The 22470-nt window shown below is 42.6% G+C and overlaps 1 protein-coding gene and 1 long non-coding RNA gene across 2 annotated transcripts in view; one reads left to right on the top strand and one right to left on the bottom strand.

Annotated features, from left to right (window-relative positions):
- Positions 1-3865: 3865 nt before the first annotated feature.
- Positions 3866-22470, bottom strand: part of LOC311580532 (uncharacterized protein) — a 283282-nt gene continuing 264677 nt past the window's right edge. The window contains exons 5-7 of the mRNA XM_084752189.1: positions 20804-20942; positions 5109-5171; positions 3866-4959 (exon numbers count right to left, since the gene is read on the bottom strand). Coding sequence (XP_084608315.1) covers positions 4836-4959; positions 5109-5171; positions 20804-20942 — 326 coding nt within the window. The 3' untranslated portion in view covers positions 3866-4835. The remainder of the gene's footprint in view (positions 4960-5108; positions 5172-20803; positions 20943-22470) is intronic.
- Positions 9034-11893, top strand: LOC311581265. The gene is made up of 3 exons (XR_014773720.1): positions 9034-9148; positions 10431-10538; positions 11788-11893. It is a non-coding gene; the product is annotated as an uncharacterized lncRNA (long non-coding RNA).

The following is a 22470-nucleotide window of genomic DNA, read 5'->3' as shown; positions in this document are numbered from 1 at the left end:
GTGTGTGTGTGTGTGTGTGTGTGTGTGTGTGTGTGTGTGTGTGTGTGTTTTCTCATCTCATTCAGTTGAGCCTCCGTAAAGGCCGTTATGCTGCCTACATAGCCTCAGAAACAGATCTGGTAAGTGTTGAATGAGGAGGAGGTGTGATGAAAGGATAGGGCAATTAAATTGGGTAACTTAAGAAAAGAATGAGATAATGAACATATCACCATGGAAACCAGGTCATCATCTACAATCTAATCCTGCTCTAGCTCTAACATGCTATGTCCTGAGAAATGGGAGAATTTTTCAGTTTTCAATTCATGAATGTTAGCCTCACAGAAATATTAAAAGTCTGGTCAGAGGACTTCAGTGTCCCATCTATTAGAGAAACAATATGTAAATGAGATATTTTTTTAAAATTCCCTCTGGAATAGAGAAATACAAAACTCTTTTTGAATCCTGAAAGGGTTCTGATTCCTTATTAAACTGACTGCCACATTTCACTTGGCTCCCAGAAAAACATCCTACCTTCCAAGCCGCTCTTCAATAGAACACACGCACAAGAGCACCCAGGAAATCGATGCCTAACTACAACGTTTGGCTTAAGTGCATGATCTCAGACTGCCTGTTTCAAAAGAGCCCTTCAGTATCCCTTCCCCTAAATGTCTCTGGGATTGCTCATTCTCTCATATGGACTTATTTAAAACTTTTAAAGCAACTTAAAGGTGTCTGTTAAAATGTTGAAATATAAATAAATGTAGAACACCACCAAAGGCATAAATCTAAGTGGAAGACGAGCATGAGGCGAGAGGAAAGCACTGCACCCGGTTCATTGTCCCAAGATGTTCTCAACAAAGCAACCATTTGGCTGGTGCCTCTTGACATCAAAACGATGGAGAAAGAAAGCAGAAAGTATCTTAGAGAGGTACAGCATCCTTCAGAGCAAGCCAAGCCACTCACGGTGTGGTCCACAGTGCCCTCAGTGTACATGCAGTTATGGGTTTTAAGCAATTCAGGCATGAGGCCACATGTGCCACAGGAAAAACAGCCTCAGAGGGTGAAGAGGAAGAAGTAATGAAGATGGGAAATAACAAAGAAGATCTACAGAGCACCGAAGTCCCTTCTGCTTGGTCCAAATATTGTTAGCACTGGCCATCAGAGCTCTCACATGCTCGCTTCCAACATACTGATTTCAAGGGCTGTGAGGAAAGATCTGGAAGACTTTTTGATTCCCTGACACAGAACTCAGGTCTTTTCCAAGTGTGGTATTAGTAATGATGATGATCATGACAACTGATGATCAAGATGATGACGACGATGATGATGATGGTGATGATGATGATGATGGCGACGATGATGGGTGATGGGTGGTGATGATGACTGATGATGACAGGAGACTATATGTAAAGGAGGAAATGTTTTTATGATAGTGGAAGGCAAGGTCAAGCTTCTCCAACCAACTCCCAGGTGAGAGAGTTATTGCCAAGGCAATAGAGCAAATCCCTCAGGCAATTTTCAGGCTTTTGCAGTACAACTGGGCTATCTCAAGACCTGGCTCCCATTCATACACTAGCTAAAGCAGACAGCATCAATTCTAATGAAACCTTCATGGTTTCTCTACTTCGCATCTTCCCCTTTTGTCAAGACGTGGTCCAAATAAATGTGGGTAAAAAATATGATACAATCTCTTAGAAAAATCCAAAGTTTGCTTTCGTCCCTTGCTCTGGCAACTGGAGAGCACATAGGTTTCATGCAGGTGGCTACCTCCAGCTATGATATGTGTAAGATAGAGACTTCTGCTGTGCTAAGTCACTGAGAAATCAGAGTCTACCTAGTGTGAGAGTAAGCACCACCCAGACAACAAACGTACCCTGCCAACAAACCTCTGTCACCTTGCTTTTTAAAGTCATAGTTTATTAATTTTATTGTGGTATTAAAATTTTTAGTGTAAATATTTTTATAAAATTATATACGTAGAGATTCACAAATTGGAAATATCTGTGTATGTGTACTTTAACAAACATAACAGAGAGAAAGAGAGAGTCGGTCATCTGTCTCCTGGATCCCTATAGCATTCCTTCTCAATGTAAAAGACGCAAATATGATTAGAAAGATAAATGATGGGTGTCAGGGATAGATAATAGAAAGAGAAACAGAATACTTAGGCATGCTTGTCAGGCATGCTTTACATATACTTCCCCAGGTGGCATAAATGCCACTCCTGTTAATTTATAAACATTGGCATTGGATCCCGACAAGCAGAATGATCTTAGCAATTAGAAAGCAATAGAGTTTTGTTTTGTTTTGTTTTAACGTGAATACTTCTGCCCAGAGCCTGTATTGAATTCACTCTCTACTGCCTTGACTTAATTATTTCTTGTTCACCAGTCAATTTTACTGACAGCCAATGTTGCTAAAGTGAGATGTTTCTGCTTCTCTTTCCTGACAACTCATGTCCTTCTCAGTCATGGGATGCAGGACAGACAGATGTCATGTAGCACAGTCCTCAGGAATATTTATTTAGGGCTGGAGAGATAGCTCAATGGTAGTGATCAATGCTGCCCTTGCAGAGGACCCAGGTTCTATTCCTGGCACCCACGTGGCAGCTCACAAGCAGGCACCAGGAATTCACATGGTTCACAGACATTCATGCAGGCAAAACACACATGAAAATAGATAAACTTTAAGAAAACCAAATATTCATTTTCTGGTTTGATATTTATCCTTGCAAACTTATGATTTCAATCTCGTGCCTCCCTTATTTGCTTGAAAATATTTTTTCTAGGTTTCCCTCTTTAATTTATTTCATGATTTCCCTCTACTTTATTTCCTTCAACTTTTTCCCTATGATTTTCACCATGATTGCCAAGTGTTGCTGACTGAAAACCAACATGAATGCGCACTTACACTTCCTGTGTGTGGCAAGCATTTGATTTTTTTCACCTTAGCAACTCATGTCTGCTTTAGAGATATGTCAGGTCCTCCGTAATTTTGTTGAGTGCTTTCTTTTTTTAATTCCTAGTCAGTCTCCCAAGGACATAAATGAATGTGTCTACTTCACCTCCTGGATTTGAAGTGCACCTTTACCACATATCAAATCAACTCTAGCACAGCAGAGAGAGGGCACAATCTCAACTAGAAGTGAAAATGACTTCAGTGTCTGCATTTCAAGTAAAACATAAGCTTTTGGCCAGACCTAGTTTTATTACATTTATGTGCTGAGTCTGTTTGTTTGTAGCATAGGATGCATGACCTTCCAATCCTCCTGCCTCTACCTCTGAATACTAGGATTACAGGTGTGCACTGCATGCCCACTTCATCTCAAGTTACTGGAGAATTTTGTGCTATGAAGTGTTTGCAAAGAACTCGGTCTTGAAATCCCCAGAACTGACTAAATTTAAATATATCTTTGGTGATTCCTTTTAAGTTCTGTTCTACTTTTTCTTATTTCTCCTGTAATCAATTGTTTTAGACAGCTCTTTTTATTTGTTTGTTTAAGAGATCTTTTTTTCATGTTATGTAATCTACATTAGCATGTATTCGTTTAGAATGTTGCTGTATCTGACTGTATAGCCACACTGGACTGACTACATAGTTACATCTTGGTCATTGCTGGTAATGTATTTTGTTAATTCCTTTTATCTCTCTACTTTTGCACAATTTTTGTCGATTTTATTGGTCTCAATTCTGTTAAGAGACAGGGAGTGGGGCTGGGGTGGTGGCTCAGCAGTTTAAAGTTCTTGCTGCCCTCCTAGAGGATGGGAGTTCAGTTTCCAACACCTACATTGGGTAGCTCACCATCACATTTAACTCCAGCTCCAGGAGATCTGGTGCCCTCTTCTGGCCTCTGAGGGTACAGCATGCACAGGCACAAATACATACACACACACAGAGAGAGAGAGAGAGAGAGAGAGAGAGAGAGAGAGAGAGAGAGAGAGAGAGAGAGAGAGAGAGAGAGAGAGAGAGAGAGAGAGAGAGAGAGAGAGAGAGAGAGAGAGAGAGAGAGAGAGAGAGAGAGAGAGAGAGAGAGAGAGAGAGAGAGAGAACCAATTTCTACTGTATTGTGCTTAGTGGTCTCAGATATATTAATTCCTGTCTAATTTTGGGTCATATCTTCCTTGGATGCCACTATTAAATGCAATCTGTAGCTGGCTCTTTGCTATCTATTTTGTGGGTTCTTCTTTTCCTATCCTTTATCCCCTGGTTCCACTACATATCACTAGATAGGAAAGAAAGAAGAGGAGAGAGAGAGAGAGAGAGAGAGAGAGAGAGAGAGAGAGAGAGAGAGAGAGAGAGAGATCCTTAAATCTAATTTCTTACTTCTTGTTTCTTCTTTGAGCACAACTAGCAAACTGCAACAAACCCCCCTAGATGACCAATGACTAACCCCCCAACCTTGCCTCTCCAGGTCCTAGCATTTATGTAACCTCTAAAAAGTTCCCAGAATTCCAAACATCACACCATCTTCAGAAACTATCTGCAGCTGGTAAAGCCATGCCTCTGCTAGTGCACGAGACAAATCAGAGTCAGCCGCTGTGAAACAGCCCTACAGCCCCACATTTGAATGAAAACATATTATAATATTTCTGTGCTTAAAAAAAACCAAAATTCTAGAATTCTCAACACAATACATTATTCTATTACTGATTTTTTTATTTTGTTATCGGTGTCATATTTAAAGTAATATTTCTTACTAATGCCTTTACTTCGTAATTTCTTCTTTTTTTCTTCTTTTCCTTTTTTTTTTTTTTTTTAAGCTTTATGCATTTCTGACTAAATCAGCTGCAGACTGTTATGCCGGCTACTTTTATGTCAATTTAACACGAGCTAGAGTCATTCTGGACAAGCAAACCTCAATTGAAACAACGCCCCCAGTCAATTGGCCAGAGGAGAAGCCTGTTGGGGGGTTTTCTGGTTGATCTTTGACGTAAGATGGCCCAGTTCACGGTGGCTGGTGCCATCTCTGAACTGGTGGTCCTGGGTGTGATAAGAAAGCAATGTGAGCAAGCAACAGGGATCAAGCCAGTAAGCCAGCTCCTCCATGGGCTCTGCAGCAGTAAGCCAGCTCCTCCGTGGGCTCTGCAGCAGTAAGCCAGCTCCTCCGTGGGCTGTGCATCAACTCGTACCTCCAGGTTTCCTCTGTGAGTCCCTGCCCAGGCTTCCCTCGGTGGTGGACTGTAAACTCGAAGCTGAAAAAAAAAATGAGTTGTCTTTGTTAATGATGTTTCTCACAGCAATAGAAACCCTGATACCACTGTCCTTCGGAAACAGCTTATTTTGCTGATGTTCACTCTTTCGCTTAAAATTGCACGGAAAACTTTGTGCTTCCTTTTGGTTAAAATTGCATGTAAAAAATGTCCATCCCATCATTTTTCTATTTTTTTCTTCAATTTGTTTATCAGAAAAACTCATTTGGCTGGGTGTCACATATTCTAGAAGTTTTTGCAATTACATTTGACAGATAGGTTTCATGGCCCCTAAATGTCTTACTTCTATACTATTCTGCAAGAAGTTATTCAAACATGGGAAATAGCAACTAAGATCAGAAAGGAAATGCACACATGCATATGCCCACACAATAATGTTCGGATGCTCTTGTGTTTATTGTATGCGTATCCACAAAGATGTCAACAGATACACATATGTGGATATAGTCTGCAGCCAAAGATGACTACTGTGTTTGAAAGGTGACCAGACCAACAAAGGTCAGGAAAAAAAGAAAAACACTTTCTTGACATCTTTATGGATTCTTCAAATGCATGATACCTACTGGCATAGCAATTGAAGCAGGTGGGCAGAGGCATAGAGGCAGCTTGGGCGGGGAAGGGGGGGGTTGACTGGCTCTAGAGATGCTGAAGGGTGGGTGAGAGAGTGTTTTAAATAAAGGACTGCAATTAAGAGAGTGAGAAGGTAGTTGCTATACAAACATGATCCCCATGCACCCTCAAAACAGCTGAAAGTGGGGGTTCACATTCTCAGTCTTAGCATTGAGGAGGCAGAAATTGCTGACCATCCAGCAAACACACAAACACACACACACTCATACGCATGCACACAGGCACATACACGCACGCGCACACACACACACATATGCACACACACATACGCACATGCACATGCACACAGGCACACATGCAAGCATATGACTGCAATCAAGACCTAATTACAGGAGAACACTTCAGCTTATACAGAAATTTCTTTTACTTCCTGTCCCTTTAGGTGTCTTTACATAATAGCTTGCTGTGTCTTTAAAAAATCAAATTTGTAACCACGCCCTATGGTGGCTTTCAACTTCATTTTTGATCTCACACTCACAGGCTCATGCTGGTCCCTACCCTGTCCTCTCAGACTCCACAAAATGCTCCCTTTCGAGTGCTGTGCTCGGCAGACCAGCTGAGTTCCCTACTGCATGTGAGGTGAGACCTGGAAAGATCACTGGCAGCCCCACAGGGCCACTGCCTTCCATCTGCCACACCCTGCGACTGAGCTAACTCAACCTTCTATTTGCAGGAAGAGTAGCTTACCCCCATGGCTTGCCATAGAGAAGAGGGGAAATCTGGGCTTCCTGAAACATGGCCCTGAAACACTCTGTTGGAATTCGGTAGGGCACAAAGAAGCGCTCTCTCCTTCCATTCTGCAGAGGAAGACCTACATAGAACAGCGGAGGCCGTCTTCTCCCCACTCACTCACGCAAACTCAAATCCAAAAGAACTCTGTGGTTTCTTCTCTACATACATGTAGAAAAAAGACCTCAGCACAGTGATCCATTCCTGTACTCTCAACACATGTCAAGGCAGAAGAACCATGATCTTGGGGTCACTCTGGGCTCCCTAGAAATCCTGAAGCCAAGCTGGGCTGCATAGAAACACCCTGTCTCAAGGAAACTTTTTTTAAACACAGGAAGACATATTGCATCATAGACCTGGATATCATCACAGGTGTTTGAAAGTGAGTTCAATCTGCTGCCTTCATAAAAAATTTTTTAAAAAACGTGTTTATCTTTCCTGCACGCTGTTTTCCCCTTTTTATGGTCCTCACGTGGATCTTACCTGCTCCATAAGCTAGCAGAGGTATTGGAGAAATCACACCTAGATGGGTCATGTAAGTAAATGGCCATCACTGGAGAAGAGCATGATGGGTAAAAAGCCATCCTCACACACCTGTTTCCTCCTGAGGGCAACTGTGCCCACAAGATGTACTGTGACTTTGATAGCCTAGGGTAGTAGCTGCGTGGGGACTGGTCCATCTCATCAGCACCCTGCTGTTGGCAGCTTGAAGACTTAACCTACCATAGGTGGCCCTGTCCCAAGAGGCCCTGGATACTCCATCAAGAATGACTTTACACGCTAGTCTCCCCTTCTTAATCGCTTTGTAGGCATACGGTGTTGTAAACATGAAAACCAATAAATACGATAAAGAGTGAATGAGACACAGGTGTCTAAGCACAATAAAGCGAACCCATTAAAGAGATTTAAGTGAGCTACTTTCTCCTCCAGCAGATTTTTATGCCTCGCTTACACCCACTTTCACAAAACAGAAGTCAGATCCTGCGAGATGCCTGGCTAGCGGGATCCTGGTTGGAAGAGAGCCGTGTTGCTCCGTGGAAGAATCCTGACAGACTCTTTGTGTGACACTACTCCTGAGAAACATGAGCAAACATCATCTTCTCACCCCAGATAGGGAAATGATGATAGATCAAAGAAAGGATACCACCAGACTCCAGCCTGGTGAGCCAATGAACATTTGGGGGTTACCTCCTGGAGCACCGGCGAGGGGTTACTGATGGGAGCACAAGTGACTCACACATCACTCAAAAGCAACAGAGGTAACGACTCCAGAAAGCAGTGGCCCTGGGTCTTTGTAACATGCCATGAGAGTGACTGAGTCTTTCTCCTCAGCCATCTTGAAGATGGGGGAATGTTGTGATTCAGAACTTTCAGACATTTCTGACTCATTTACTTCCTGAATCCTAATGAGCCACCTGTAGAATTTCCTCGGTAGCTAGGGTCTTCTCTCCAGGATTGGAATTGTCAGTTCAGAGGACACTGTCACCCAGCACTGCTCTCTCTGAGGAGCTTGGGAAGCTGCTTCATGCCCAAGTGAGGAAGGGGGTGGGTGTCAGATGTCTTAGCCAAGCCTGACTTGCCACCTTGCTTTCTCCTTCTCAGCCCTCTTATGAACGCAGTGCCCATTCATAACTATGAAGAGAAATAATCATCTTCCCTAGGCATTCTCTGTCCCTGGTTCCCTGAATCTCAGCCAAGGGACAACCCCGATACAGAACCTTAGCCCAGCTCTGAAACACTGAGAGGAGTTTGCAAGGCCCTGGAGGGTCATATGGACATTGTTGGATGAAGTGAGGCCTGGGTGTGGTGTGTGACTGTTTCTCTGGTCCATTCCGCCAGGTGTGTCGGGTCATAGTGTCAGGCCAGGGGTCAAGTCAAGCATTCCCGTAGTTCCGCTCTCAAGAGGGCTCGGGAGGGAATGCTGGCTTACAGCTCTAAAGTCTCAGAGGAACCCTCACATGGGGCATTAAGACAGATGCTTCTGGAAGGGCACCCTTGTGTGAGGTAGAAGACACAAATCCTAAGACGCTACTGGTCCACACACCTACAATTAACAATATCAACCTTTACATAGAGTCCATTTCTCCATGTTTGCTAGGAGGTCAAAAGAAGGAAAAACAGGGGAATGAAGTCAAAGTGTAATTAATAGTCAAGCGACAAGAATGATTAATGAGACATTTTTCCTTTTTCTGGTCTTCAATTATAAAAGCATTCCATATAAGATTTTTTTTAAAAAGATCAAGAGGACATCTATGGTGGATTTGCCTCATCTTTGAAGTCCATCATTCAGAATAGCCTCTCAAAGCAACCCTCCGTGAATGAAACTACACCGCTTAACACGCCAAAACTGCCCACTGAGGCACAAGCTCCATGGTGGAAAATAGTGAAAAGAGTCAAAGACCAAAAACTTGGTAGAATCCTCTTTGTTGTTACTATGGTTACCAGCAGAGCCATCAGAAATGAATGTGCTCTGAAAAACATCAAACAGGAGTACGAAGAGTATAAATAGCCGCTGCTGCTATTTTCAGCCGAGGAATAAGCGGGCCATCATTTCCTGACTTGTATAGCTCCAGGGTTCCAGCTGCCTCACAGCATGGATGGTGAGCTCCCAAGAGGCATCCTTCCTATGAGACAAGGAATGTAAAGCAATCATCACTCTGGTCTTTCGAACCTCAGACAGGGTCTATCCACAGCTTGGTTTTGTTTTCACAGCTCTCTGTGTAACAAAGGAGGTAGGAAGTGACACTTCACACAGCCCTATCGCACCTCAGTATTAAGGAAATTGTGGTGTTAAAACAGTTATCGAAGGTGGTGAGATAGGAGAAAGTTTGCTAACAGCATCATGGTTAACTGTTTTAATTTTCTTAGATTTGTTTGTTTTATTTTATGTGTGTGAATGTTTTTCCAGAATGTAGGTGCACCATGTCCATTCCCTGGTGCCACAGAGGTAAGAAGAGAGCACTGGGTTCCCCAAGAGTAGGGTTACAGATGGTTGTGAGCCACCATGTGAATGCTGGGTGCTACCCCTGGATTGTTCAAGAGCAATAGTGTTCTAAAACACCTCAATATCTCTCCATCTCTGTGTCAACTGGGCACAACGTAAAGATCACCTGGGCTGAGAGTCGCAGAAGGGATTGTGTACATTGGTTTGTCCTATCGGTATGTTCGTCAGGGATTATCTTAAATAATCTATGTGGAAAGACACAGCCCAGTGTGGGCAGCACCATCCTCTAGGTAGGAGAATCTTGAAATGTATGGTGGTGGAGGAATCAAACTTAACACAAGCAAACAAACAAGCCTACGTGCATCCTTTCTCCCTGCTCTTGACTGGATGTGTGTTAAAAATTGACTTAAGTTCCTGCTGCTGTGACTTGACTGTTCAACAGTTACGGACTCTAAGCAGGTATTTGAAGCTGAAATAAACCCCTTCCTTCTCTACACTTTCTCACGGTATTTTATCCCAGCAACAGCAACGAAGCTAGAACACACGGTGTGGGCTGAAGAGTAACACCCCCCCACAACACACACCCTGCTCTGACCAACATATTTTATTACAGCACATTTGACTAAGTAAAAATGGTGCCAGTAAAGTCTCCTTAACAACACCGAGTAAGTGGTGTTGCTGGAATGACCATACAAAGGGCTAACACTCCATCTGGCCACACTGTTCCTTGATGTCTTCTGCCCTTCCATGTCCTGTCCCCACCAAAAAGAAAAACAAAAGATGCCAGAAAGTTTAGTGTGGCATTTCCTAAAAAGGAAAGTGAATATAGCTGCCAAAACCCGGTGCCTTGAGAAAGCTGCAAAGAGCAGTTCAGGTACACAATACAAAGGGAAGATAAGCTATGCTGGAAAACAATTCAGACAAAAATACTACTGCAGGACTCATAATGGTTCAAAATGCTGAGAATGAGCTACAAGCCGTGAATTGTAGCTCCATCAACCTCCTCCCATCACCAAGGCTTTGGGCACATCAAGGAAGAGAGGAAGGTAAGAATGTAAGAGTGGGAAGTCAGGGGTGAGCGCTGTGCAATGCAGTCCTCTGGGCATGGCATGGCTATCGCACTGCCGATTAATAATGCACAGAAGTGTGGCTACGTTCACAGGATGCAGCCAGTTAACATTTCCAGCATGAATAGGGGAGGAGTCATCACAAGCCCCTTTTCTAGCTGAGGAGCACTAATAGTAGTAGATGTGGTGGAGAGGGGGGTGGACTCATTTTTTAGTTTGAGGGCTTGGCCACTAGTAAATTGCTCAAACGCCAGTTGATATCCACCAAGCTCAGGCACATATGGGCACCACTAGCTGGACTAGGTTAAAAAAAGGAAAGACAGAGAGGGGGAGAGGGGGTCATAAAGCTGGGAAAGAGCCTAAGGGAGGAGTGGGGGAGGGTCTGGAGTAAGGAGAAGGGGAAGAGGGGCAGAGATATGGTCAAGATGTGCTATCTACATGCTTTTCATTAAAGAATAATAAAACTATTATCAGCTACAAAGAGGAGGTAAAGAAAACAGAAGAAACAGCAGTGGGAAACCCTGCACAAAGAAGGGATCTATCTGAGCTGCACTAGGTTGCTTCTGTCGGCCAGGGTCAACTACACCAAACCCAATGGCCTGAGTTCGATACCCCAGGGTCCACGTAATGGAAGAAGAAAACCAACTCCTGAGATTTGTCCTATGACCTACACACACACACACACACACACACACACACACACACACACACCATGATATATAAGCCCCCCCAATATAATCCTAATAATAAATAAATCTTTAAATCGATTTAAAATTTTTAAACCCAAATGATTAAATTCTACTAGCAAAGAAATACTTTGAAAAATAAACAATATGGAAAGAAACATTGTAGAAAATGGATTACTGGCTAATACTAAATTTGCTTCAGGATGGCTCAATGCGTAAAGGGGCTTGCCGTCATGCCTGGGCATTTGAGTTTGATTTCTGCGGCCTGCAGGGTAGAAGGAGAGAATTAACTCCTCCAAGTTGTCTTCTGACCTTCACATATGTACCATGGCACACATGTGCCCCTCTACCCTAAATAAAGACATGTAATTTAAGTTTTTAATTCACAACTACAAAACTTAGTCTGGGATGTTGGACTGCATTACTATCACTGGAAATTTATATTTTTCTATTAAAGGATTTTAACGTATTTGTAGTAAATTAGCGTTGCTTGATGATCCCAACACTCGCATAGTTTGTTCCGTCTCCTTTTCTGTCTCTAGCTCATCTTCCTACCTCTTCACCCACTGAGCCAGTAATGAAGAGACATCTGGAATTATATTTACAAACATAATTGCTACTTTGGATGGTTTTTTTCTTCTTTGCATGCCCCATTTGGCTGAATTTTTATTAAAAATTAACATATATGTTTATGAAATACAGTAGTCATTATTCTTTCAAAAATGAAAAACAGAAATAATGTAAACAAAAATACAGCCTGTATACAAAAGCCAGGGAAGAAAATCTGTTTCCCTTAGCAACACGGAAGCAGACATTTAAACATAATCAGCAGTCCATGAACACATAATTTAGCAATCAACAAATAACTGACAGTCAGCTTGTAAATTATTCATATTTTAATTTTTCAACTGTTTACTCTTCTCAAATATTTATTTATCCCTCCAACCAAACACGTTCATTCAGGAGCCTAAAATTTTTTTAAAGAAGAAAACTTTGTATCCAGCTGAGTTTAAATGACAGACTGGTAACTGGGGTCCAACAGGAAGAGGAGGGACCAAAGTTACCAGGAAAAAGCCACACCTGTGTTAAACACATTCTACAAGATAATTGGCTGATAAAACTGTGGAAGTTAGAACACTGTGGGTTCAGAACGAGACTGTCTTTGATCATTATAAGTGTCCTCAATAATCATTTATTACCACCCTCTGTATTTGACTTAGCATCCTCATGACTTTTAGGAAGGTCTTTTGGGGATGTGCAAACAAGACCTGTGTGTCCACCAGCCCAAAAGCTAAACTGTCATCAATAATACCCGAAGCCCCTGGCAGAGTCTCGCCCCTTTGCCATAAGCCACTTACCTGCTGTTTTCACCTCTGTGTTTTTAAGATACCTTGATTTAGGAAGGACAGCAGGTTACCGAGAAGAGACTTGATACCCTATGAGCATATACAGGGGGAGGTAATCCCCCTCAGAAACAGTCATAGGGGAGGGGAATAAGGGGAAAATGGGAGGGAGGGAAGAATGGGAGGATACAAGGGATGGGATAACCATTGAGATGTAACAAGAATAAATTAATTAAAAATAAATAAATAAATAAAATGATAAAAGTAATCTTTTTCTTATCCTCAAAAAAAAAAAAAAGATACCTTGATTTATGGCTTTTTCTGTATTTGACTTAGTCATAGTACCATGAAACTATGACTAGGTTGGAGTCCCCAGGGCATGGGCACCCACACATGACTCCCAGAACAAGCTGTCTCCTCTTCTCTTTGGGGTAAGAGCTGTGTGTTCCCTATCTACAGAGGAAACATCCAAGTAGGGCAGGAGCCCAAACTATCTGAATGGTGCCAGTGCTACGTGCTTTACTGAACTCAATTTCTTTAAAAGCCAAGCTCCACTTCAAATAGTATCTCATCCCCTTACCAAGTGCATGCAGTCTTCTGAGCAAGATCAAAAATGCCTGCCACTTAGTGTGCCCGTCTCTGCTTCCTGACACCCATGGCATCCAGGGAAAAGTGCCCAACAGGTTCTCCTGTGGACCCACTCCCACAGTTATGGTTGCCTGGCACCCAGGCTGACTCCCTATTAAGGCTGCTCTCCTCTTTCAGTTTACATTTGTTATTACAAGTGAGTCAGAGAGAGACAGAGACAGGCATGGAGACAGAAGGTTGGGGAGAGATGTGGGGCAACAGATGGTGTATGAGTGGAAGTAAGAGGACAATTTTGGGATATTGTCCCGTTTTCTCTTCTCACCTGTAGATGAGTCCTGAGAACCCAACCCAGGGCATCAGGCTTGCACAGCAAGCACTTTGGCCCTTTGAGCCATCTTGCCTCTCTCCTTTCCTTCTACTTTCATTAGTCCCTCCCTGGATTAGTTACTTTTCTTATTGTAACAAAATAGCTGACAAAAATAACTCCAGAGTCTGTCTCCACTTACAGTTTGACACTTTTAGGTCTGTGCATGGTGACTATAAAGAGGAGGTGGGGACACAACAGAGAACTCGGAATGGTTGTTTGCTGAGGGCTGTCCATGCGTGGTACCCAGGATGATCATGAAAAGGGGGTCGGGGGACAACAAGAAAATGGGAATGGCCGTTTGGCTCATCTGAACGCCAGTGTGTTAGGGTGTTGAGAGGGAGATTTTCTTTTTTATTTGTGCTTGTGTGTCTTTCTGTGATTGTATACACATGGGTACAGTGTCTGAGGAGGCCGGAAGATGGTGTTGGAGCCCCTTCTCCTGAAGTGACAGTGACTATAAGCTGCCGGTTGTGGATCTGAACTATACATTCCTCTAGTGCTCCTAACCACTGAGCCACCTCTCCGGCCCTTTGCTAAGCTCCTGACATATGCATGGTAAGTCACACTGAAATGACAACAAATGAGAAAAAACATCTGTAATTGCATGATCCAATGGTAAAGTCGACACAAATTATAGGAAGAGCTTTTGCAAATCAATAGGAAGATCCATACATGCAAATAATCAGATAGATCTATTAACATATAATTAACCCTAAAATAAATAAAATATACAGTAGATATGTAAAAAAAACTCTGTAATATTTTCAATAATAAAATAAAATTATTTTCATGCATAGAAAATCTAAATTGGCAAAAGATGTGAGAGTGGCAAAACTGAACAACGTGAGGTGGGAAGTTTCTGTCATTGCTGGTTCGTTGAAGAGAGAATTGTGAATTGTTTTTAAATAAGATTTGTAATCTATATCACAGTGTTGGTTTTCTTTTTATTTAAATACATAGTCTGGACTGGAGAGGACCTGGGTTGGGTCCCCTGCACCCACACTATACAGGCCACAACTGTCTGTGACTCCAGTTCCAAGAGATCTGACCATGCTTCCTGGCCTCCGAGAGCAACTGCAGTGACTGTTGCTCACATCATCACATATATATTTTTTGCATATATATGCAAAATAATGCTTTACATAAATCCCAAAAGAATGCACAGTCTTTAACACTATGATCCAGAAATGTCGCTGACAGAAAAGGGAGACGAGATCAGAGACTTCAATTTTCTCTGTTCTTTATCAGACAAAATAGATTTCTAATGACCAATTAATATTTAATCATGATATAATCACTAAATACTATAATAGACAATTTAAAAACCCAAGTGCATATTATGAACATATAAGAACACGACATTTCTCATACATTTATATATAAAAATAAGTGCTACAGAAAAATCGATACAGGAATTCTAATTAACTTTTATTAAGAAAAAATTGTATATGCAATTTCTCAAATGAATTTTGAAACCATATAGTTTAATATTAATGATTTTTCTCCAAAACATGGGATTTGGGATAATTTTAATTATAGATCTTTTATGTCTGATGTTTTGTGAATATTATTTATTAAGTTTTAAATGTCTACAATTAAAAAAAAACTAGTTGTCTGTCACAGAGCAAGAGAAGGGGAGAGTCCTAAAGTATGGACACATCTCCTACATGCGTTTGATCGTCCAGTCAGCGTGGAGAGGAATTTGAGCCAGAATGGCTGAGTTGAGCCAGCCGGCCATAGTTCAGAGTTAGAAAGGGTGAGCTTGTTCATCAGTAAGCCTCAGAGGCTAAAAACATTCTAGGCCTAGATTAGATTGTATAGAGGCTAGAAGCCACCAGGACTCGGCCTACATTAGCGAGTGGAGGCAGTAAGCCTCCCAGATAACAATTACATCTGGCAAATAAAAGATACTTTTACTATGTGTGTGTGTGTGTGTGTGTGTGTGTGTGTGTGTGTGTTAAAGATGGAAAAAAGGACGTTGAGAAAGCCTTGGGGAGGTGTTGTAATGAACCCTCCCCTGTCTATCTCTGTAGAAAGAAAGAAAAAGGACTAATTCAACTTTAAAACAACGGTGTTTAAGACTGCAGTACTTAAAGACATCTTTCCTTCAGTAAAAGCTCATGCTGTGATTTTCTTGTATCAATTAATTCAGGCATTTGTCTCATCATTTTGGTATGTTTTCCTCTTATATATCAGTGGTGTACTGGGGCCACTGACTCTAAGGAAAAGATTAAAATGTCCTAACCCTCATGTGACTGACTCTAGACAAGTTATAAATACTGTTATCAGTTCTATGGCAACTGTACCCTACTGTTGTATGGCCTGTTCATTCATCTCTCTGCTGATGCTATGAGAGAATCAGAAGCTAACTCCCAAGAGAAAGCCAGACCCAACAACCAGGAGGACCAAACCAAGGTATGCAAGGTTTAGGAGCTCAAGTTTCCAAATCTGTCGAAGAATATTAGGAACAGAATCACTGAAGAGATGGGGGGGGAGGGGCTGGTCAAAATCTTGAGGATGTTGGTAAGCAAGCCAAGCAGTAAGGCTTGGTAAATGTCACAGTTTGCTTTGCTGTGATGACCACCACCCTGACCAAATGCAACTTGAGGAGCACAGGATCTACCTAGCTCATTTGTCCTAACCACAGTTACAGAAGGACCTCGAACAGGAAGGAACAGAGGCCAGAAGCATAGAGGAGCGCTGCTTACTGGCTTGCTTGCTCCCCATGGCTTACTCAGAGCTTGCTTTCTCATTTAACCCAGGATCACCTGCTCGGAGTGGCACCATGCACCCACATCAATCATCAACTAAGAAAACACCACCCCTCCTTTTCTTACCTTGTCTTTTGCTTATGTTTCAAATTTTGTATTTTTAGGGTGTGTGTGTGTGTGTGTGTGTGTGTGTGTGTGTGCATGTGTGTGTGTGCATATCTGTATATATGTGTTTCTCAGTGATTTTTGTCTTTGTTTCTGTATTTTCATTTGTCTGTTTACCTGTTCATTTGTCTGTTTTTTTTCCTAAAGAGAGAGAGAAAGAAGGCATGGAGTTGGGTGGGGGAGGCAGGGTAGATCTGGAAGGAGAGGAGATGTAAGCGGGAAAACCATAATTTGAATATGCTGGATAAAAAAAATTATTTTCAATTAAAAGATAAAAAAATAAAATGCCCAGGACAGTTGGAGGCAATCAATGATTGAGGTTCACTCTTCCCAGGTTACTATTGTCTTGTGTTGACAACAGTCAACCACAGGGCTAGTGAGCCGGTCATCCTTTTTCACAATGTCTAGAGATAAGCCAGTCCAAGAAGGCAGACAGAACCAAAGAACAAGCCAGGGACATCGTAGGCTTTGCTTTTACTTTTTTCCTTAAAGAAAAAAAAAAGCAAATGGATAAACAAAAAAACCCACATTTTTTCATTAGCTAGAATTTTTACTTTTAATATTTTATTATTCTCTTAAAATTTCATGCGTATGGGATGGACAGATGGCTCAGCCATTATAGACTAGACTCACAAGCTAAAGAATTCCATACGTATATATAGTGAACGTCCATTATATATACCTCCTATTCCTCCCCATCCAACCCCCCCCTAAACTCTTCCAACACATCACTCCAACAACTGAGTCCAGTTTGTGCTACTCATGTGTGTGTGCATGGCCATAGGGGCATCGACTGGGAACCTTCCAAAGAAAGATGACTCTGTCCACAATACATCATCAACTGTCAGTCGATAAATAACAATTACATGTTTATAAAGTACAGCACCATGTCTTGATATACGTGGTAAGTAATTGAATTAGGCTAATTAATATATTTTGTATATACACCTGTTTTTCTTCCTTGCAAGTTTTGACATTTTCCTTTTTCTCTAAGCTCTAGCAATATTTACTCTAGAGTGCGCAGGCTCTCAAATCTATTTTCTGCAAGGAGCTTCATTGTTCATTGTTTTATATAACATTTATTTAAGCTCCATTTATGATGATCTTACCCCAGGAGGGTGAGGAAGAAAGAAACTGCGTGTCAGATGGTACAGGACATTTTTCAATGGGCTATTATTGTGGTTTTCTCCTCAAGGAGAAATTACAATAAAAATTATATAACTGTGTTTGTGTTAGATATTAAGTGTATTTTAGTCTGAACTATGCAATAAATCAGTGAGACCTGGCTAGGTATATGTTTTTTATTTTTATTATAAGTGGAGGGCCCAGTAATCCTATTTTGTTCCTTTCCCTAGCACAATTATTAATGGCTTTCATTTCTACTCCCAGAAAGCTCTTGTTTTGAAAAATAAATTATATGGTCATTCTAATCATTTAACTTTTGTCCCCTTATAAAAGCAAAAAGTTTAGAATAATTGGGCCATGTGCCTCTAAGGATGTAAGCTATTGAGGAGTGATTCTTCACCCGTGATGTTACAACCTTGGGGGAAATGAAGCAATGCAAATCTGGTCCTGATTTGTTGAACAAGAGCAGAGAAGAGGTGTGTTATGAAACAGGTAGTGTGAGCACAAATGTGATTGCTGCACCGGATGAATACATCCTCACTTCCTCAACCTCTTTGGATGGCCTTATTCATCGTCAGAGAATGGACCTGCCCTCTGTGGCATGCACCTGGGCCACTGAAGTTCGTCTTCCTTTAGTCTTGGCAGCACCAACAAGTGAGACACATTTTTCTTTTGGTAAACTTTGCAAAGGTTTGTGGGAAATTAGGTATAGAGTTAGTAAATTATATGAGCCTGTCCAGGAAACAGACCTCAATAGCCTTACTTAAGGAGATGCTTGCAACTTTTTCCCTATCACATATTTTTTAATCTAAGAACTTTTTAATTTACATAAAAGAGAAGCTTTCCAAAATTCTCTAAATTTGTTTTTGTTTTTGTTTTTTTACTTAATATTGACGCTATATGACCTTGATTTATTACTCTGACTTATCTTATTAACGGAAGCTCATTTGTTTAACATAATTTGTCCAAATTGATTTTTAAAATTTTTTTATTAACTACCATTTTGATGAGACAGAAGAAAGCACACACACACACACTCACACAGCAATGGGAGAAAAAGACTTCATACTTGTATATTCTTATTTGGCACTAAGAAATCTATATCTGCCCAGTACTGGGATCTGGGTGCTACTAAGCACTCAAGTTTAATAGTGTCCAAGTATTCAGGCAAAGATTAGGAGGAAAAAAGAAAGATTTTTTTTTCATTTACCAGCAGGAGTCTTTTTAATAATATGGAAACGTTTGGGTGAATATGGGCAGAATGGTTCAGACTAGGCAACGTACTGGTTAGTTTTGTCAATTCTGAGATGACAGAGCCTCAGGTGAGGCAATGCCTCCATCAGCTTTGCCTGGGCAAGTCTGTGGGACATTTTCTTGATTGATGGTTGATGTAGAAGGGTCCAGGCCTCTTCTGTACAAAAAAGGCAGCCTGAGCAAGCCATGGGGAGTAAGCCAGTGAGTAAGTGAGTAAGCCTCCATAGCCTCTGCATCAACAGTTCATGCCTGGTGCGCTCCTGCCCTGACTTCTCACAGTGACCGGCTCTGATTAAGCCACGTAAGCAAATAAACCCTTGCCTTGTTGTTGTAGGTCACGGTATTTATCACAGCCATGGAAAGCAAACTAAGGCAGGTGACAGTATTGCTGGGGGATAAATACTTCCCTCAGCTCTTACATCTTCTATCCTTCCTCAAAACATTCCATCTAATCAAGCAGAGGAGGCCTACTCACGCGGGAACCCTAGCCGCAAGCATCCCAGGGTGTCAGCTCATCGCTCACATCCCAGGTCGCTCGTGACTCTCCTCCTGTGAAAATCATTTTACACTCTACAGAGTCTGGTGGAAACCTCTCGTGATCACATCCCCCTCTCTCTCCCTCCCCCCCACACAGGGATTGCTAGAAACATCGGGAGCCTTGTTGAGTTCATCAAGAATTCAGAGTGGTGCTTCTGCTGTGTGTTGTTGTTGCTGTTGTTGTGTTGTTGTTGTTGTTGCTGTTGTTGTTGTTGTTCTCCATTTTAGTTCAAGGTAGTTACTTCTCCCTTGGAATAACAGAGGTGGGGGGGGAGGCGGGGGAAGGATCCTTTCAACCTTCAGGATTCCTATTTCTAGAATTTCCTCCCCCCCCCCCCGCCCCGAATCCTTGAAAGATGACATCGTTGGCCACCCGCACCATGTGCACCTTTTTGTGGGGTCATGTCCACACAAAAGTGGAAAGTTGGAGAAATCAGCCTTGCTGCACGTGGGCCTTCATCTGGGGCTGGCTTCGGCGGAAGTCCGCAGATATGTTCCTGTTATGTTTAACCAACGCCTCAACCCATCACAGTGCATGGGCACCTCGAGGGGTTTACAAGCAACCTGCCTCACTTGCGTTTTTTTATTGCTGTGAAGAGATCCCCATGAGCAAGGCAACTCTTCTAAAGGAAAACATTTCACTTGGGCTGGCTTACAGTTCAGAGATTTATCACATTATTGTCAAGGCAGGAAGCGTGGTGGCACACAGGCAGGCCTGGTGCTGGAGAGGGAGCTGAGAGCTCTCCGTCTGTATCCCCAGGCAACAGGAAGTGAACGTCACACTGAGCCTGGCCTACGCATCTAATTGTGCCACTCCCTATGGGCCTATGGGGGCCATCTTTATTCCAACCTCCACATAACCCAAAGAGAACTCTTTAGTCAGATGACGTCGTGGAGCAGTCGTTATCCCCCTTCCCTGTCTAAGACCGTTAGCAACACTGCTTCCATGACTTGCAAGGCCACCAACCATGAAACCACTTCTTGCCATATGGGACGGCAAGAAGAAGAGAGGCTCCTCCTCAGTGGGTAGTCCTGGGTGCCTCTCTCAGCCTTGCCTGGAACCAAGCAGCCCTTTTACTGAAGGGACTGAATTTCAGTGACATGCCATGTGGGATGCAGGGGCCTGAGATGCTCATTAGTGAGACATTCATTAGTGTCACAACCCTCTGGCATCCTGGGATCCAATGCTGGAGTCACTGTTAGGAAGAGCTACGCTATGACCATCATGCTCTGTCTACTTGTCCACACAGATAACTCTCACCATATCATTGCTCTGCGGCCTAGGGTGGTTGGTTCAAGGCTGAGAGATAGAACTATAGTGCGCTCATCAGAGGCCACTGCTTTTGTTTCTAATTCTGCTGAGCTACTGAGCAGATACTGACACCTTAGCACCATCAGCTTAACAGTATTTTTTTTTTGTATTGCGTAAGTTTAGTTACTTTTAACTTTGAGGCCCACCTACACACACCTGTTAAAGCTGTGGACGATTAGAGGACATGCGGTGACAGTCTGTGGGATGAAAGGGACCCAGGAGAAGCTTGAGGGCTCTGAGGTCCTCTTCAGGGATTTGCAAAGTCTGCAAAGTGTTTCATCCATGTGCCTTGCCTCTGTTTTAAACATCAAAAAAAAAAAAAAAAAAAAAGCAGAAGTAAAACAAAGGGATGATTTAAATTTCCAGGAGGAAGCATAAATGTATGGACCTTTGGACCAGACTGTCCCCATCTGGGAAAAACAAGCAAAGTGTGTATATTAACAGTGAAGAGATATAAGCCTTGTGACTGGATTCCCAGCTAGGACACCAGCCATTTTAAGAACTACAAGTAGACCATGAATGGTGAACACTCTGCTTCCCGTGCACTCACCACCATATGAACACTGTTGCTTAGCTTTGTCTATTAACCCCACACAGAACACTCACAGCCCACAGGAAGGATTCTGCCCAGACCCAGCTTGGAGAACCAACCAGTTGACTGGGATTACTTAACAATAACATACTTAGTGAGTGGTTACTTACAGGCTACTGGAGTCCTCTGCACAGTTTGCGGGCAGTTACACCACAGACAGTCTGCCTCCCACCAGCAGTCTTTTACCACATACGTAACCTCCGAGTTTCTTGTGAGTTTCCTGAGTGGTCTAAGCCGCCCTCCTGGCCCTATGAGGGAGCATTGCAACCTGTAGAAAATAGCTATACTGTGGTCTTCCAAGACTTTTGTCTCCATGATGGTCTTGCTAAGCAATGATTGGGAAAGCTGGGGCGGGGTGGTATTGTTCAGGCTTCCTCCTTGGTGTCAGCCTTTCCTGCTACAGGGATGCTCGCCTCCTTTGGAGTCACCGGCATTTGGAGGTGACACCCTCAGAGACAATGAAACACGGTCTTTGTTGTTCTATTTTTCACCTTTCTGGTTAAGTCACTAGGGTGTGACAGTTTGGCTTGCTTGAGCCTTTGACATGATACAACAGCAAAACACATTTAGGGAAGACCTAGCTTTGCTCTTTGATCATTTCCTAGACTAGCACTACACAGTCTGATCATCCTTGGGATGCTGGGTAGCAGCAAGCCACAGTTTTCAGGCAGCACTAGGCAATGGCCACTCAACAGTGCACCGTTTGGCTGAGCCACAAGGTTGGGAAGGTTGGGCGACGTGAAGGACAATGTTGCACGTAGTCTCAGGCCTTTGAACACTTGGTCTCTAGTTAGTGATGCTGTTTGGAAGTATTAGGGGCAGGGGAAGTTGGCTGTGGTGGTTTGAACAGAAATGGCCCCAATAGACTCATGTGTTTGAATGCTTGTCCCGTAGGGGTGGCATCATTAGGAAGTATGGCCTTGTTGGAGTAGGTGTACCCTTGTTGGAGGAAGTGTGTCACTATAGGGGTAGGCCTGAAGTCTCCTATGCTACACCCAGTGTGACACCCAGTCTCCTTCTGCTGTCTGTGGATCCAGTGGTAGACCTCTCAGCTCCTTCTCCAGCACCATGTCTGCTTGCACACTACCGTGTTTCTTGACATAATGATAAGGGACTAAACCTCTGAAATGTAAGGCAGCGCCGAGTAAATGTTTTCCTTTATAAGAGTTGCCTTGGCCATAGTGTCTCTTCACAGCAATGGGAACCCAAGCTAAGACAGTAGTCTTGCTGG

Source organism: Acomys minous, assembly GCF_964271855.1.
Source record: "Acomys minous genome assembly, chromosome: 13".
Lineage (NCBI taxonomy): Eukaryota > Metazoa > Chordata > Mammalia > Rodentia > Muridae > Acomys > Acomys minous.
This window is presented reverse-complemented; position numbering and strand designations above follow the sequence as displayed.